At 33.2% G+C, this 20,515-nt stretch overlaps 1 protein-coding gene across 1 annotated transcript in view; it reads left to right on the top strand.

Annotated features, from left to right (window-relative positions):
• Positions 1 to 1,644: 1,644 nt before the first annotated feature.
• Positions 1,645 to 20,515, top strand: part of LOC126831181 (cadherin-related tumor suppressor) — a 115,647-nt gene continuing 96,776 nt past the window's right edge. Inside the window, exon 1 of the mRNA XM_050561891.2 lies at positions 1,645 to 7,343. Coding sequence (XP_050417848.1) covers positions 2,145 to 7,343 — 5,199 coding nt within the window. The 5' untranslated portion in view covers positions 1,645 to 2,144. The remainder of the gene's footprint in view (positions 7,344 to 20,515) is intronic.

The raw sequence follows: 20,515 nt of genomic DNA, 5'->3' as shown, positions 1-20,515 counted from the left end.
CCCCCCCAAAAAAAAACCCCCCAACAATTCAGTTGCTGAATTTGCAACATATAGATGCGTTGTACATAGCACAGAGGCCGGATTAAGCACGGGGCACAGTGGGGCACAGGTCCTCTCCCCACATCACCCCCCCCCACACCCACACACACACACACACACACACACACACACCAAATAAACAAAAACAAATTCCATTTGCGATGTGAACATGTTCGGATCGAGGACTTCATCTGCTAGTAGCAGTGATGGACCCTCCGAGGCCCGGCATCGTACCTTCGACTGGTATTCGTAGTTTTTTGGGGTTTTTTTTTTGTTTATTTAGCGGGAAAAGTGGTACCTAACATAACCCTAAGTTCTGGTCATCTGTGTTAGGTTGAGGACCCCCACCATGGTTAATCCGGGGCTGACATAGCATAATATGGTGAGGCCATATTGTTATTTATTTTTATAGTTATTTAGGTGAATCTAACTTCTTTCGAGTTTATATAATGTAAAATTTATTACTTTGGTTTTCTTGATGAAGGTGATAGAACATATTTAATGTGTTCCTAGAAAATGCTTTAGACTGAACCAAAAAAGGTAGTAACCGAAACTACATCAGAGTCTTCCAAATGTTTTGGACCATGCCCTACCTGGACAACTAAACATTTTTAATACCACCTTTAGGAACAAAAGTCAAGAAAATTACTCAAAAATATAATACAAATAATTTAAATAAAAAAGAAAATGAACTGAGGTTAAAATAAAAAGATTTTTCAATTGTTATTAAATTTACTTTTTTACGATGGCAGACTTTCCTGGCTAACTTCATAAGTGGGTTCAGTAATGTTTGTTTTTTAATACATCATTTCCAAATTACCCCCCTTTACATGTATGTTGAAATTTGTTTTATTTTTGTTTATGAAAATAAAGAACAGACATTGTACCGATTATTGGGCAGGGTATGCAAATTCATTTTTTAGAACACCCAATACTATTTATCATCTCTTTTGGAAAGTTTACGTTGCTAAATCTGCTTTACATATTTTTATATTGGACAGAATCACTTGTAAAATATCCTGCGTCATATTTAGTACGCGTATAAGAATATCCGAGGCCTTCGATTGAAATATTACAAATATTGACCAAGAATTGGGTGGAAATTTGTCCAGTAACTGAGGTTCCATGAATTTTCATATCTATGTATGATGCAGCCAAATATACGTTTCCAAAATGCATGTATAAAACAGTAATAGGCTCATTTCCGCCAAAATATCTAATCGTTCAAACAAAACTACATATTTTCTTGGACGATTTGACATTTTTACCTACACTGCGCCAATTGACAATGTAATGCCTGTGTCACCGCAACGCAGTCAATATGTAACATGTTAAACGGCTTGATCAATGGCGGCTTCGTTTGATCAAACTTGCTTTTGTTGCATCGAAGTCACTTGTAAATATTTTTTTTCGGTAAGAAATGCCCAACGAACAGACACAAGTTTTCTAAAGTGTACGGATATCCGATTGTTGCAACGTCGGATGCACTTCTGTATAAAATAAGTAAAGGGGAGATTTTGATTGGTTGTTTCGACTGTCAATCATTCAATGGGGGCGGGGTTTGAAGATGGAGCTTGGTTTGTGTGTGAATACTGTGCTACCAAGTGTAACGATCGTGACGCTGTTCAAAACAGTATAACACTGTACGTAAGGTATTTGTGTATTATGACTTTAGTATGAGATAAACTTTAATAGCAAAATGGATACTAAATGTGATTGTGTATTTACCGTGTATTAACTTAGTTTGCATGATATGTAGTGGTATATGGAAATAGACGAGAAGTCCGAACATGCTAGCGAGTGGAGCTGGAAACTTATCAACATTGAAAGATACTCGGTTTACGTTCGTGAGACTATAATCAGTTTAACGTATACATGTACTAACTGTTTCTCACGTTATATCTAAATGTGTATCACTATGTTATACATGGAATATATGTGTATGTTTTATAATGCTATTGGAGTATAATATAAGTGGTACTATGTGGAGAAATGGTGGATCTTATAAGTCAATTCATCATTCAACGATAGTGTTTACACCTGGATTTACCTGTGCCGTGTGTTGTACATTATAACCAAGGACTCAAACAAGCTTTGCGGCCAAAATGGAAGTCACAACGAGAACCGTGGCTTCACGTTTTAACATAATTATTCCACATAGGACGTTGCATCGAATTCTATTTTTACTGTTAGTACATTTTTTAGTGGAATTTGCACAGGGAAATGGCCCAGGTGACGACCGAGTGAACTTTGAGACATTAGAAGGTTTACCCCCAGGTACGACTGTGGGGGTCATTCCAGTCCGACCGGGTTACACTTATCAGTTGGATAGACCCAGTGACTATTTTGCTTTAGATATTTCCTCAGGTGTGTTAAAAAATAAACAAATTTTAGATCGGGATTCTTCCAAGTTTTTTCAAGATGTCATAAATTTATTTGCCCTTGGTTCAAAATCTTCTAACCCTCCCCACCCAGTGGAAATCTTAATCAAAATTTTAGATATAAATGACAATAATCCGGTGTTCCAGGAGCAAACTATGAATATAACTTTTTCCGAAAACGCAAAAGGTTCGCAACACATCATAGTGACTGCGACAGACATTGATTTAGGACCAAACGGAACTGTGTCTCAATATGATATTATTTCTGGAAATCATGAAGGAAATTTTAAATTAGTTATTCCAAGTTCTAATTCCCCTTTCATGTATATTGAAACTTTAAAGAGTTTAAATCGTGAAACAAAAGACCATTATTTGTTGAATATATCAGCGAGGGATAATGGTATTCCTCCACTTTACGGATTTCTGTTAGTCAACATATCAGTTTCAGACATTAATGACAATCCCCCAAGTTTTACTGCCGGAGAATATACAACTAAAATATTAGAAAATGCCCTCATTGGAACTTCTGTGATACAAGTATTAGCCACCGATGCGGACATCGGTCTTAACAAAGAAATTATTTACAGTTTATTAGACGATACAGGTCAATTTTCCATCGAAGAAGATACTGGCATCGTGCGTTCACAGACTAAACCTCTTAAATGTAGTCGTGTTTGTGGGAAGTCTCTAACCTGTAGTCCGTATAGTTGTCTGTTGACTGTACTGGCTGAAGATAAGGGTTCCCCATCCTTATCCGACCGCGCCTACATCACCATCAGTATAGTCGATACAAATGATCATAGTCCGGTTATCACTTTTGATCATGTTCCGGATCCATCAAAAGATTATTCTTCTGTAGATGAAAATACAGAGTCAGGAAAGCGTGTTGCATCAATCAGTGTCCAGGATGCAGATACTGGCATCAATAGTGAAACTATAGTACGAATTACGCGAGGAAATGAACTTGGACATTTCAAACTCATGAGTATTTTTTCCCTAAACATTGTTCGAGTAGCTGGACATTTAGATCGTGAAAAACTTGGAATCTACAATTTAACTGTTGTTGCAACTGATAAAGGTATTCCACCCAGAAGTTCAACAGCTTTTCTCATCATCAAGATTAATGATGCTAATGACCACGCCCCGGTATTCAAACAATCCCAATATTCTGTCAGTCTACCGGAAACATCCCTCCCTGGCAGCTTTGTAGCCAGCGTTCAGGCAACTGACCAAGACTATGGATTAAATTCCGACCTGGTTTATTCAATTGATGATGGTAATGCATTGAATTGGTTTGAAATTGATAGTGCAACTGGACTAATTACAATCAAAACTCCATTAGATCATGAAAAGCAGGCAAAGGTCCACTTAAATGTCTCAGCACAAGATGGTGGTTCGCAACCTTTTGTTAGCCATGCATCAGTTGTTGTGACAATATTGGATGAAAATGATGAAATACCAACTTTTAACCAGTCTGTTTACAATTTGAATATGGATGAAAATTTGAATGCTGGAAGAGAAGTATTGGCTGTTCAAGCAGAAGATGGAGATAATGGAATAAATGGATCGGTCTCATACAGTTTTCATCCAGATGTTGATAGTCTCTATCCTGGAACATTTCGTTTGAACACAGATTTGGGGATCATAACAGCATTAAAGTCTTTTGATAGGGAGACTGTTTCCTCCTACAAAATTCTTCTCATTGCCAGTGATCACGGAAATCCATCCCTCTCCTCCACTGCCACTATTAATCTCATGGTTAATGATCTTAATGATAATGCTCCCCGATTCTACCCAGAGATTATTTTTGGAAACGTTCAGGAAAATCGTCCGTCTGGTACTGAAGTAGTTCGAGTGGCTGCAGTTGATCCTGATGAAGCTGAAAATGGTAAAATAACATATTCCTTTGGTAGCAGTGATTTTAACAGTTTTCTTATTGATTCTGGAACTGGTTCGATTAGAACTACAAAACAACTAAGTCGCAGCACAGCCCAGTCATATGAATTGACCATTGTAGCAACAGATGGAGGTGGAAGAGTCTCTGATAAGAATGCTGTAGTCAAAGTTTCTGTTACCAATGTAGATGATATTGCTCCTGTTTTTGGTCAACAGTTTTATTCCTTCCGAATTCCAGAAGATGGAGACAGTGATATAGCTCAGATAGGTCGTAGAGTTGGTCAAGTTTCTGCCACAAGTAGAAATGCAGCTGGTGGAGTCACGTATGCTATAGCAGGAGGAGATCCTCTAGGCACCTTTGAAATCGACACAAGGACTGGCGAAATAACCACCAGTAAAAAGGTAGATAGAGAAGTCCAAAGTCTGTATAGCTTAAAAATCATCACCATGGCAGGATCCAAATTTAGAGATGTCACAGTGAATGTTACAGTTTCTGATGTCAATGACAACTCTCCCAAATTCAGGTCTTCAGCTGTGACTACTAATGTAATTGAAAATTGGCCCATTGGACACAACATTTTCCTTGCGGAAGCAGCTGATTCTGACGAAGGTGAGAATGGAAGAGTTACATATAGATTACAGTCCAATTCAAACATGTTTGCCATTGTTGAATCAACAGGAGTCATTTATTTAAAGAAAGTCATCAGTAAACTGACCCCTTCCAACACTAATCTGAAAATCATTGCTACTGATGCAGGCTCACCCCAGAAATCTGCTTCCATGGAATTACGTGTCAATATTGTAGATGTCAATGATCACACTCCTGTTTTCCAACGTAACAGATATGAAGTGTCAATTCCTGAATCAAAACCTGTCAATGAGCACATTTTCAAACTTTTTGCTACTGATGGTGATTCAGGTCGTAACAGTGAAATGTATTTCAAAATCGTTCGTGGGAATGAAGGTAATACATTTGGAATATTCCCAGATGGCAGCATGTATGTAGCTCATGCTTTGGACAGAGAAAAACAAGATTTGTACATGGTGACTGTTGTTGTGTGTGATAGAGGAGAAATTTCCAGGAGTTCGACTGCTAACATCACAATTAATATACTTGATGATAATGACAACCCACCAATCTTCATGAACTCAACCTTCAATCTCTACATTCATGAAAATCAACCAGTAAATACTTTCATTGGTCAAGTAAAGGCTAAAGATGCTGATGCTGGCCGTAACTCTGAATTGAGTTATTGGTTAGATGGTCAGAAGAACTTCACAATTGATGTTCCTAGTGGCAGAATATTTACCAGCAAATCTTTTGATAGAGAACAAGTCATAAGGACTACTAGTGGTGATTACTACTCATTCTATGTATATGTTCGAGATGATGGAGTACCTCAGAAGCAAGCTCGGGCTCTTGTAAAGGCTCATATTCTGGATGAAAATGACAATGCTCCTCTCTTTCCTCGCAATAGATTTACAGCTTCAATCAAAGAAAATGCCCAAAAGTACACGAACATCACCATTTTAGCAGCTCAGGATTTAGACAATGGTAATAATGCATTGATCAGATATAGCATTGCTGATGGAAATGAAGAAGAGAAGTTTAAAATCGATGAAAGATCTGGTCAGGTAGCATTAATAAATAGATTAAATCGTGAGGAAAAGGATATGTATCGTCTCCTTGTTGTTGCCAAAGATTCAGGAAAGAAAATTCAGCACAGCTCATCAGCAACATTGGATATTACAGTAACTGATTTTAATGATGAAAGGCCAATATTTCTGAATGCTTTGCAACAAGTTCAAGTTTCTGAATCCACAAACCTAGGTCATCTGATCGCTTCCTTCTCCGCCACAGACAAAGATATTGGAAACAATGCAGTTCTCTTTTATAACATTGTGGCAGGCAATGACGAAAACATCTTCAACATTGATGCTCACACTGGACGAATGTACTTAACCAGAATGCTAGACTTTGAACGTAAAGCTCAATATGATTTGGATATTCACGTTTCTGATGCAGGGTCCCCATCTTTATCATCAACTATGAGATTTGTTGTGAATGTTGAGGATGAGAACGACAATGGTCCGGTATTCCAAGACACTTCTTCTTCAGTCTCCATCTCTGAAGGCAAAAAGGTTGGAAGTAGTCTTACAATTGTAAGAGCCACTGACAAAGATTCTGGCCTAGGGGGTGAGGTCTTTTATTCCATTGCCAAACAAGAACCAGTCGGCAACAACTTCAGGATAGATGAAAACACAGGTCAAATTTTCATAAAAAAGGAAATAGATCGTGAAGAAAATGACATGCTGAAAATAACGGTCTTAGCAATGGACAAAGCGATGCCCGAAACTACCAGAAAATGGTCAGAAAAGGTTATTTCTGTGATTGTTCAAGACATTAATGATCATGCTCCAGTTTTTGAATCCATGAATGCTGTTATCCTTCTTGCCGGTAGTACTAGAGGTGATAAGGTCACCACGGTTTTAGCTACAGACCCTGACAGTGGTGACAATGGACAGGTTTCGTATGATATTGTTGGAGGTGATACATCTTTATTTTCCCTTCAGTCTACAAGTGGGGAACTTTTGCTATCTCAAGAATTACCATCATCTGCAATCAGTTACAAAATAACTGTTCGAGCCAAAGATAACGGGGGTCGAGATGTACTGGGACAAAAGTCAACGAGGATGGACATCACCATTATTATTTCTAACCCTAACAATAATGGTCCAGTATTTTCTAACATTCTCTCTGGAACCATCTACGAAAATGAAGCACCAGGGAAAAGTATCTTGACCCTCAAAGCTACAGCAAGTCAAACTGGCGTTACTGTGGAGTATTATGTGACCAACATCACATCAAATGGAATTTCACAACCAAGACTGTACACTGTGGATAAATTAAATGGAGTATTGAAAACAACGCAAGAGATGGATAGAGAAGTTTTGCCAGAATTATATCAATTAGAAGTCACTGCTATGGAAGTCGGCGGAAATTCACCAAGAATAAGAACTGTAAAGGTAAGACTTGTTTTATATTTTCTCAGCACACACTGCAAAATCTAAACCTCCACATCAGATTTAAAGATGCATTATGTAAGATTTAAATAAAGAGCTGACTGTTATTGCTATAATAGTTTAAAAATAAATAATGAAAAATGAATGTATTGAACATTTCAATCAAACTATTTATTCTGAAAGAAGTTATGAATGTTTGAAGTCTTGACAAGAACTAACATAAATAGTCATGATTATCAGGTGCATGTAGGCCTACCATTGCCACAATGATAAACGAAATTTTGATTGTCCATTTTAAAGTTTAACAAAGGAATGGCAGAAATTGTATAATCCACTCAATATCTGAGCCATCCGAGGTTCTAGAGAATTAATTATATGGGCTTGTCATGTGAATAAATGTCTGAATATTAATTTATAAAACATTTGAAGCCAGAAAAAAGACCTGCAAGAGACAGATTTACATGTAGCTCTTATGTAATGCATCTTTAAGTTGAAATATGTCTGCCTTGACAAGGTTCCATAACAGAAATTGATAATATTTTTAGAGTGTTACCAAATGGAATTTAGATCATAATATGTTAGTCCTGAAATGATGTTGAGTGGATGCTAAACCCCATACATGTCTCTATTTGATAATCGATTCAACTAAGAATGTTAAATTTGCATTAATATTGAGAGGGGTAAGGATTGTGAGATTTTTAAAAAAAATCAACAAAGGTCATTTTTTACAGCAGTGTATGACATCTAAATATGTTTTATTGCGTGACTTATGACTAGGATCAGGTTAATTATTTCCTCGTTGTTTTTTGGCTTCATTTTACAGGTTTTGCTACTAGTTTCTGTGTCGTAGTTACTTATTCATTGTAATTGTTCAATGTTCAAGGAAACAAGATTTATGGTTATCTGTATATTACATATGTAGTGTGTCAAAAAAGGAGTTGGAAAATTGTTAATATTTTTTCTCTGCACCAAGCAACTGTTGCTGTTTTTTTTAAGTACAGTTGTTTTAACTGTTTGTAGATGGACAGCTCTTATGTTGACTTATGTCAACTATTCAGTCTGCTGGGCAGGTGTGTTCCTATCTTTTTATATATATATCATAAAGCGAGGAGATGACAACAGTAGTTGGTTTGAATACGAAAGGATTAATAACTCCCCACGACTGACCATTATATCTAAAATAATCTTTTGTGGGCCCCAATAATTAGAGTCAACCCTCTTTCAATGAATGTCAATATGTGATACGCCATGCCAGTATTCTCTTCATTTTGTATTGATGTATTGTATTGAAAAACTTTCCTACGACCCCGCATATAGTTCATATCTTTATTATTATTGAGGTGCTTTACCCATTTCACACAAAAGAATTTTTGCGGGGATATATTTAATATATTGTAGATCCTATATGGACATTTGATCAAATTGAAATATTAAACCTGTACTAAGGGCTTGTCATATTTTTGTACATGAAAAAATACATGTACGTGTCTAGAGCAAAAAAATAAGATGTACATGTACTACGGTTCCTTTATTCTAGATAAACTAACTTTTACATATATTATCATTCAAATTAACTGTAAAAGAAATTAGATACCAAAGGATTAAATTAAATACTGTACTTATGAATTTTAATTTATTTAATTTTTTAAGATTAGTGAATTTCAAAAGTAAGTAGATGTATGCCTACTTACGGATTTATAATAAATAGATTTTTAAAAGAAATTACTGATATTTTAGTTGAATTAATAAGCATGTCTTGACTTATTGTAACACTGTGGCTGTTTTGTGTTGATAAGATACTGTTGTTACCAAATGTTCAAAATATTTGAACAGTTTAAAAGATGCTGGTAATTTAGATCTTTCCTAACGGCCACAAACGACTGCTACAAACAAAAGAATCTGGTCACCATTTTGTGATATATGTATGGTCTTACAAGACCAGCCATTGTTCCTGTGACAGACTTCATGATTAATGGCTTGACACAGGTATCGAGTTCCTCTTTACCTGAATCAGGCCGGCTTTGCTTGGCCATAACCAAATCAACCATGTAAAATGGCTGCCTCCAGGCATTGTTTGTAAAACGTACAGTTACAAACTGATTTTGAGTTCACATTTACTCGCTTGTGTCGCAGACATATGTACCAGACATGTACAACATAACAAACTGTCGAAAATTTACCCTCCTAAAATACATTTTAATTGATAACTTGTATTTTCACATGGAAAGTTCAAAATATGTTACACAAAATTATGATGAATATGACAAAAGTCCCAACATTAAAAAAAAAAAGTTGCTTGATACATTTTACTAAGTTTTTCCAATATGATTTCACTATTGATGGGTGGTAGGAAAGTGTGCCTACATGTGGTTCAGTCTGTCATTTGCCATCAATACGGTCATGAACCCTAAATAAATTAAATCTACATTTATTTAAGTTTATTATAGAGATGTATATAATGTGCATTTAGCTGAGGTAATCAAGAACATAAGTGGCCTTTTTTACAGCAGTGAACGAAAGATACATTTAGGGTAATAGGTAAAAGATAGGTAGAGATGATTATACACTACATGTATGTAGATGTATAAACCTATAGTACAACAAGGTCTGGTTCAACAGGTTTTTATAGGATTATATTGGACTCTATACTGTACAGGTATATAATTAATTAGATTAATTTAATTATAGGTTAAACAGTTTGTTTACATTTAACAAGATTAAATGACTTTGAACTCTGATTTTAGTTAATTAGAAAATTTGGAAGAAAAATACTAAAACCTATTAATGACAATAATTATCACTTACTTCTTAAAATCTCTCTTTCAAAAGCTATAAACTTTAGCATGTGTCGTATAATTAGATAAAAAAAAAATAGCTTAATTATAAACTGTATCAGGTAAATTCTTAAATCTCTGTGGAATAAGTAATAAAGGTACGTTATTAATTATATGACTAAATTTAATTTTATTCAAATTTATTCAGTGACCAGGCTGTTTTCTTCTTGAGTAAATTTCATGAATAAAACATTAATTTGAGTCATTTCAGTTGCAAAAAAAAGTATCTTTTTTTACTCCATTGTGAGAACATATGTTGATATTTTGACAGAAGCTTAGGTTAAAAGACAATGGTTTGTAGATTAAGACCAGGTAACAATGAACACCTGGACATCTTATAGAGGTCACCTAGCTGATCATGCATGATTGGCATTCAGACACCCGAATTAAGGACATCAATTTCAGGGTCTTAAAAAGCTTCCTTTTCAATTTATCAAGATTTGAGATTAATCTCAATCAGAAAGAAAATTACATTATCTGAAAATTACGAAAAATTGAGGATCAGTGCCACTTCACTCATGAATTAGAAACTGATTTCAAACAAAGAAATATTGAAATACAAATAATCTTTTCGACCTGAATTGAAATGCAATTAATCAGACTTTATTAATATTTGAAATCGTGAAATTTTGAAAATGTAAAAATTGGCAATAAAATATATTGGTCTTCTCGTCTTATAATGTAATTCATGCCTAAGTATATCCATATGCGAATAGTTTAAATATAGCCTATTTTTTGCTGTTAAAAATTACTGTAGGCCATTCATTATATTTGAATATCCTAAGTACAGTACATGTACATTTACAGGGTATTTAAGCTGGGTTTTGTTAAATATGGTGGGGTGCAGGTAATCAATACAGGTGGATTAACCAAGAGGATTATTACCTGGTGTTTTATAAGGTTATCAACAGGTTATGGCAGGTATTTTTAAGAGAATATGACATTCATTTCGATTTTAAAATGGATGCTTTATTGTTATTACTGTGACTATTTAATCTATATAATACAGTATTTAAATTATTCTCGATTTTCACACATAATTAATGATGTGAAAAATTGTAAAATTTTAATACATTTGACATATTTCCCTACTGAAGTTTAAAATGAAGCTGACAATTATTATGACTTTAAATATCATTTGAAATTGTTCTATTTAAAGAGCACTTAAGTTAAAGACACATCAAAGAAAGTAAATTTAGGTTAATCTTTGACATACATATTCAATGAATATGAGTAGATTTTTCAAATATTTTGAAATGGTGGAAAATAATGAATAAATTTAATATATGTTAGACTTAACCTTTGACACTGTGTATGTAAACATAATATTATATAGTTTGCGTCAGACAAACATATTTTAACCAAATAACTGTACCTGTAAATATTTCATTTATTTACTTTTGGTGTAATACAAGAATAATTTGGGTTCATTTTCAAACTTTTACTTATTCAATGGCAACACGGGTTTTGAAAGCATTTGTATGATATATCATATTACTAGAAATTCAAACATAATCCCACAGGTTTTGTCGTTCAATTTCATAATGAAAATATTTTAGTTGAGTAACCAAAACCTGGAAAAAAGGAGGACTTTGTCTGCTTTGATGGATGTAGATCAAGTGAATGGTTATTTCTGCCCCAAAAAATAGTTTTGTTAGGATTTTAATACTTAATACATGGTTATGTGAGATCAGCTGATGCATATTCAAGGTTGCAGAAAGGAAAATATTTGGATTAAATTGTCTCTGATTTCACTTGAAGTGTTGAAATGGTTTCTGCCTTTAGTCAATAACAAGTTGATAAATAATCTGAGCTTGGGTTTCAGAATAAAGGTAGGGGAGCCAGGTATTCGAGTTATGGGCGAATGTGATTTCAAAGCATCGATTATCTTCAAAACCGATAGAAACTTGAGAGAAATTTGTTTTCGCCAACACAAACTTTGTTATTTTAAAAATCAATTAAGCACAGGTGATAAAGTACACCGATTCTGTTAGAAACGATTTTGGCAACATGTTAATCTCCCCTCTTATTTTCTAGGATAAAAACTAGAAGTTTTAAAAGGAATTCAAATGAGAAAATAAAGTCTTTTGATAAGTTCTTCTAAACGTCAAATAAGTAATGGATAGAATTTAAGATTTTGAAACATTATTTAATGTTGTAAATGAGTTCATCATTTTGGTTATAAGACAAAGAAAATCTGGTTTAGATAACTTGTCAACATCAAAAAAGTGAAAAGATCCTTAATTTCTACCTAAGGTGTACAATTGTTGTTTCTGCAAGTGATGATCTGAAAGGAGTCATTGTCTTCCATTGCCATAGACTTGGTTAGTATTTGATCTAAAGTGTCAATTTGTTAGTTGAAATAACACTTTTCCTCCCTGGGTCCCATCTTAGCTAGCGTAAACTTTATTCCCCTTGAAACTCTTCATCAAATATTTGGCCATTGTGGCTTACTAGGACTACATGTTTGTTGAACATGAGTCAAAGCACTTGCGTTTTTTGGAGGTTGACATTTTTTTTCACCGAAGCAGATGATTCAATTTCTATTTATCTATTCGAAGCTTTAAGTTTGTTTCTGTAAAGTGGATTGTTGATTTTTTCCAATGTGTTTCGTTTCTTGTTGCTACTGATTCAAATGCCCGTATCCAAGCAGAAGTAATAAGTGATATATGTTTTGAGACAGATGACACAATGTTTCTTGTTTTGTTTGTAAGTTTTAAATCGTTGACAAGCTAAACAACACTTGTGCAGTTGATAAATAGGTGTGACAAATATAGATTTTGATATTGATTCAAGTTGTTCGTAAAATGTCCGTTGGCTATGAGGGTTTTGTTTGATCTTGATGTCTGAGAGGAAGTTATGCTTTCACAGTTTAGGATTCCTCTCTCCCTCCATCATTAAATGGCAAAATAATAATCCATAATGATAACCATTTCCTTTCACACCCTCCTAGATAAGTTATGAAATGAAAAAAAAGCAGACTCACAAGTCATGTTGTTGTCAAGTTAGTACCAAATATAGTAAGTTTTCGAGTCGTGTCTAATTGTATTTAGGTAGCAGGGGTCATTCAATGTGCTTCAATCCTCAATGTGCTAATGCAAACTTTTATTATTGTCACTTATCCAAAGATATAGATTGGAGTTGTTTGAATTTACACTTATAATTATCCAATAGCGTGGAATAAGGCTTACTTGGCCATTCAATATATTACGGCTTAGAAATGAGTTATTGTTCTTTATTTGAACACGGGGTCTCTATAAGCTGAATAACATGTTTCGTGAAAGCGTGCTGATTTCTATAGTGAGCAGGGAGGTCGGATATCCCTACGTGTTGGACAATGTCTTTTACTCACATTGATGTAGGAGGGGCGGGATGAGAAAAATATGTCACCAAGAAGTATTTATTGGTTTTGCTCCACCAGCAGACGCCACTCTTTGGAAAATTGATCGAAAAGATCTTTTGTGTTAAAGCCTGAAAAGAAGTATTAATGATAATGATTAATACTTGTAAGGCAAGAGTTTAAAATGCCTGCAGGAATTCTAACAAATTCTATATGGAAAATTGAAGTCATGGTTCTTCTTTATTATTTCTTTGAAATGTCAACATTATTTGACTATTTACAACAACAAAGTCTTGCACAAAAATTGATTCAACAATCAAAAATGTTCTCTTTTTTTTTTTTTAAAGTCATAAAGAGACATTGACTGAAAATGGGGTATGGTTTGCTTTACAGTCGTAATTTAATCAAATCCACACCTGAAACAACTGTAAAATACATCTGTGTATAAAATTACTGTCTATAATATATTTACAACAGTAAAAATATATATCAGTTTCCATGATTCATATGTTTACATGTATGTTACAGTAAAATTATGTTTTTCTTTCTTTGATTTAAATTTACCTGGGAATTTGAAAACAAATACATCAATGGAACAGTCTACATTATCTTCTCTTTTTTTGTTGTTTCATATTTTTTTAGGTATTCTCCTGAATTAACTTCATTATTGACATTAATAATGTCATTATTCAGGCAAAAGTCAGGCAAACTATTTTAAAGATCTTTGATGATTATAGTTACACTTGGAGTCAAAAATGAAAATTGTTGATTTCATTTGGAATGAAAATCATTGAAACTTTTAGGTTTTTAGCTAAAGAGGAGTTGAGATCTAACAGAGATAGTCTTACACAGTCCACACAGTAAGCCAAACATGAAACAAAACTTCTGCTGAATCTTTCTAATCTTACGAAACAAAAATTTAATCATATATAGGTTACCTTATCACTGATCGAAACAATATGTTAGATTACCCCATTTCAGTACTAAATCCAATAGGTATATTATAGGTCCGTTAATTATTCAGTACATCCCAAGAATTAATCATCTGAGAAATTTCCAAACTATTCTGAGATAGTGAAATAGTGTCCATAAATTACTCGTGTTGAATAGTAGAAAAAATGTTATGCATTAGGTTAATATTTAGAAATGGCAAGTTTTAGAATAAGCATTGATTAATCGTGACCTGTTTTTATTAATCTGAATTTTTAATGGGAATTGTTTTTCTGAGGTAATTGATGAGCTGGAGAAGAAAGTGAGAGATGCCAAAAGACAAAGAAATGATGAAACTTCACACATGAGAAATTGCGTTCCTTTCGTTTTAAGGAATGTTTGTAATTTCATTAAATCGGGTCCTCCATTTTGCGAAATCAGTGACATGTAAAGAAAAGAATTGGGTGTTTCTGCATTCAAAAGCTTTTTCTTAAATTTAGAGTCAGTGACTCGTAAGGATAAAAGAGTGTAATTTAGAATTGATCGTTCGGCTATTGTTAAGGTTAAGCCTCTTGGCCAATCTTGTGTCAGCACAAAATGATTCTTGAAATACACGAATAATTAAGTTTTGTCCTTTTTGGTTTGAGGAATCAATGATATTGAGTAATGTAGTCTCTTATAACCGAAAGCTGGACACAACAACGACCGTCTTTTTACTTTTTTTAAGGACTATAAAGACAGATGACACACTGTTGTTAATGACTTGAACAAAACCTTATGCCATGTTTCATTAACCACATGCATTTTTTTTACACTCCTATTGCAGCGCGGAGTAATCCAGATTAACTCACATGGTTGAATGGATAAATTGAAAATCTCAAGAACACATTTTTGGAAACGATTGCTAATTTGAATTTGCCACGACAGTCAAATCTTTAAAATCTGAATAAAACTCTAATTATATGATAGGAAATTATCATGCATTCAGGAAAATTGAGTCATGAGAAGAGATTTAGATTAGGCCTATTTATTACATCTGACCTCAATACGATAAGTAGAGCTTTTAATTTTTCAATTTCAAAATATCACAGAGCAATGATGCATGAAAGTTAATAGTATAAATTGAATTCATCTTTTCGTGGACTATTGATTCAGTTACTGTCAACCCATGTTCTTATCTCTCTTCTGTTATTATATTTGATTTTATAAAATGATGTGAGAACTGTCTAACGCTAGAGGCTATGGTTTTAGCCTGAATTTTCTTTCGATATATAATCGGCTAGTAATATTTATATTAGCGTATTACATTGATGTAAAGCTAGATGGTGTTTATCTGATTGGTTAGACCCCTCAGGCATATTTGTAAAAACATACATACTTTCAATACCCTGTGTTTATTCTTGCTTTCCATTATTGCCTTTGATCTATTAAGAGTCCTTTTTTATGCTCAGGTACATATAACTGCAGATAAAAAAGGACAGGTGAGAACGCTTTTCAAAGTGAGAAATTCAAAAATCAGGAACTAGACCTGACACTCTAAGAATTGGTTCTTATCTTCTATTGTAAGATTAAACCCCATTTCATTTCTTCAATTAAAACAAATGTTTTTCTAATAAATGACAGATTTTGTAAAATAAGTTCACAAAAAGTCTTAGTCATTTAATAACTATGCCTACATAGTTACATCAACCAAATACAACGGTTTGTTGCCCTTCCCACATGTTGGGTTTGGGGTTGTCAAAACTAAATCATTACATTTCAATAAATAAATATAAAATTATATGTTTCAAGTGATTTCTGCCCTTGGGCATGGTCACACTATAAAGTGGTTTGTATCTTTAAGGGTATTTATTGCACGCTGATCCATTTAAACACTTGACTTCCGACCCCTTTGTAATTAACCTTTTAATGCAGCTCGTATCTGATGTTATTTTAAGAAATCAAACTTTCAGTTCAGGTATGCTAATTAGTTGAAACACGTTATGGCTTTTACTGGTGGATTAAATTTTGATAGGGTGTTCTATTGATTTAACTATTAACAGGGGCTTAACTACTAATGCTGATTCACTATTTATTTATATATCTACTGGGGCCTCAGAGATCAACCTTTGGACTAACCACTTTAATCTTGAGTTTAAAACATTAAGAAGTCATTTTCATAGTTCTATAAATATGTTGATTGTGCCCGTTGTTACTGGTACATTACACATACTATGCAAATATCACTACAACTTCTTTTATTCTTTGGCAGTTTGCGACTGAATTTGCATTTTAGGAAACCGCACAAAAATTTACCCTACGTGTAGTTTAATTGAATTAATTTGAAGTAATTTTCTTCTAATTCCTTGTGTACACAAAATGCTTGGCTTGAACAAATTTAAACAAAGCAAATTTTTTTTTTAATTTGCCGAGCTATTTTACAGTAAATAAGTTTCTTTGAATTATGGTATGCATTGTGTTTCGCTCCCTTCCAGTTTTGGGAAGTTTATTTTTAGTACTGTTATGATCCATGTTAGTTAATGAAAATTAAAATCCCTTGAAACAAAAACATGACATGCACAAGTCTGTTACAAAATCTTCAGTTTCTTTTGATGTATAAAATAAATCATGATTATTTTTAGCGTGTAGGTATGAGATGATATTTTAAGATGTGACCGGTAAATTTACTGAGGTTCAGATTAAGGTTCCCAAGGTTGAGATATTCTTTAATGTCCACCTAAATTATCATGAACTGTTCTAAGCCTACTGTGTTATTAAAGTTCAAAGACATCTTAGTACAAGTATTTTAGTTAAGTAGGTGATTACATTGTTTTGTAAATGCTTGTCGATTCGATGTTTTATTTCTTTGAATTCAATTTCATTAAACGCCCTCCAATATGTTTATTACATGTGAACTATTTGATTTTCTAAACGGCTCCGCCATAAAAACCTGTTTTTAATTGGTTCACTTTGATTTTTATGGCCTTTTGATCACAGTAGGACGGCCATTTTGGTCTGAGAAAGGTTGTTACCAAGGCTGGCTTTTGTTCTGTTGGGATGTAAGATTGGTTATGTATGGTGTAAAGATAAAGTGAAATGAAGCTGAACTCGATGTAAAAGATATGTCTACATGATGATAATAACTGTGGGTTTTTATACTGTGTTGATTATATACAACAGGTGGAACTTTCATCATTAAAACTAAAATGCAATACCTTTTAGTTATTTTAGTTCATCAGGTCAAATTTCACCTTACCTGATATTTCATTCTGGTAATGGATTCAGTCAGTAGGTTCAAGTTACTAGCATTGTTTCAACATTTCAAAATGTCCCCTTTTTGCATGTTAATGGCTTCAGTCACTTTAGGGTTAAGTTACTACTATTGTTTCTTCTGTTCAATACCTTTTTGCCCCTATTCATTAAAAGTCCCTTTCATCAGACAACCCTTAAAAGGGCTAAAAACAATGAACCTTGAACTTTTGAAAAAGTTTCAGATTTACCTGATTTTTCACCCTCTATTCAAAAGGCTAAAATATGATGTGACAAGGATTGGATTACCCACGTTGTTTCAGTTACTAAGTCATGAACTCCTGTTTTTCAAAAAAAAAAAAAAATCTTTTGACAAACCATTAAATCATAGAAACTATATGGTCCATCAATTGTGTGAGAAAAAGAAAAAAAAATATATTTCCAGATGAAATAAATGTGGAGTAAAGGTCATTTTGAAAGAAGAGATTAATTTCTTTTGCATGAACCACCAATATGTATAGTGTTTAAGATGTCATTTGTTTCAGTCACATACTTAGGAGGTATTTCAAGCATATAAGTTAAGTTATTTAAGAAAATATTTTTCTTACAACAAAAACAAATGTCCCCATCACACCAAAAACTTCTCACAATAGAAGTGGTGTCAGATGTTCTAAATCTGCCTCACACAGTTTTTTTGGGGTTTTTTTTTTCAAGCAAAAAAACAGTGATACTGTTTATGAATGTTAAACAAAAAGGTTACAATATTTCAAACAATTTAACACTTAAAAAACAAAGGGTTGTGAGTTGCTGACAAAAGGAAGAGAATATAAGACATGGTGAATACACAGTAAATATGTACTGTATTAAGATATAAGGCTGAACAATCAGTAAAGATATTGAAATACATGTAATAATACAAGTTGAACACACAATAAAAAACACCCTTAATATTAAGACAACTTGAACAGATTCAAAACAGATTCAAAATGTTAATAAAGACAAGCTGAATGCACATGTTAAGCAAACAGGTGAAAATATTATATAAGTGGACCTAATCTGAATGTCTAAGGGACTTAATACAAACAGAAATATTAAGGAGTTACAAACTAATTTTATTTTAAGTGATGTAAATCCACAAAAATAAGTTTATAGTTTATTTGAGCATCTAGATATCTTGGTGTCTAACGTCAATATAAAGGTTGAAACTGATTGTATCAGGTCCAAATTTACAAAAGATGATTGATACCTACGTATTTTCGGAGGTGGTTTGTTTGAAAAGACCTTGTTAATATATATATAATGTGATCTAAGGAATGAAAGCAGTCCACAACTCTGGGAAATGATAATAAAAGTACACAAAATCCATTTGTTTTAACTGTGAAAATACATGTACATGTAGACTTGCACCTAAAGTCCTTGATAATGTAGTCAAGGAATGACATTTAATGCGGATACTGTTGGAAGTCTGGAATTTCTGAAAGTTTTTATTTATTAATTTGGGGATTTACGCATTTAAAAAATGAACCAGGAAAAGATTTTGTGAACTAAGAAATAAAGATCAAAAGACGGTTTCATTTATTGGTTTCGCTAAAGAAAGATATCTTAAAATTTAACGAAGTCCTAATTAGTTAGAGAATCTGTCTCAGCATGTGTTCCAAGTTCTTGTTCATTAAATTGAGCCTGCTCCTTTAATATTTTAAACATCAAGAATATTGGCTTGCATATATTTAAAGTTGGCATGTTCATTATTAGTATGGTACGTTTACATTTGGCTCCGATTGAATAGTATTTGAATGAGATTAATTTAGTGTGTACAACTGCTACTTTTTTTAAATCTGAAAATAATAGGCTTAATATATTTAATTTGTTGTTATTTTAATGAAGTTTCAAAAGTATTTCAATTTATTGACCAGTAACCATCAGCCATGTAAATACACTCAGCAGAGTTAAGAAGAAGCACTTATGAGTCTTTGTTGTAAGCTAAAACTTTGAAAGAAACTGAGTAACGTTTTTTGGCTGTTATATATACATATTCCTAATTACATATTTTGTATACAGGAATGAAGGGAGTAGAAGTTCTTTCATAAACCTTCACATTTTCTCAATCTCCTCTCTGAAGACTGTTTCATTCTCTATTTTTGGGGCTCCCAAACTTGATGAAAATGTTTATCATCATAAAATGTAGATTAACATTGATAACCCTTATTTGTCCATTTTGCAATTTGTGTTCGCAAATGCCCAACCCATCTAAAATCCTGTACATTTATCTAAGTAAATCAATAATTTTTGTGTTTAACATTCAATTTCAATGTACAGTTATCATTCTAACAATGCCAGTAATGATATCCATTTTCTTAAACATTTGGAAGTAATTAAGTTAGGAGGGGAACGAGACATTATTTTAATCAGAGCTCTTACTCCCTTTACTTACATGTAAAACTGCTTAGTCATGTTTAGTTTTAAATTTACAATAAAATATATCTCTTTGATACTGTATTTTTTATTATATTCATGTAATGATGGATACACAGATAATATAGCTACAATTACCACACAAGTAAATTGTGCATTTTTGTTAGTTAGTGCTTATTCTTTCATTTGACTAACCAAGAGGAACTAAACAATATTTACAAACTTCAGTAATCAAGCCATTTTCTATCAGATAATTTAAGGTTGCTTAAAACCCAGACAGTCGTGAATTGAAAGTAATTAAATTGATACACACTCTAAAATATTCATTGTCAAATTATTATATGCATCCTTAACTCAGTTTGTTAAATTCAAATGAATATCAGCTAGAAATGGATATTGGCTAATAACTGTCAACAAGGGCTGTAAATGAG

This window comes from Patella vulgata, chromosome 8 (assembly GCF_932274485.2).
Source record: "Patella vulgata chromosome 8, xgPatVulg1.2, whole genome shotgun sequence".
Lineage (NCBI taxonomy): Eukaryota > Metazoa > Mollusca > Gastropoda > Patellidae > Patella > Patella vulgata.
This window is presented reverse-complemented; position numbering and strand designations above follow the sequence as displayed.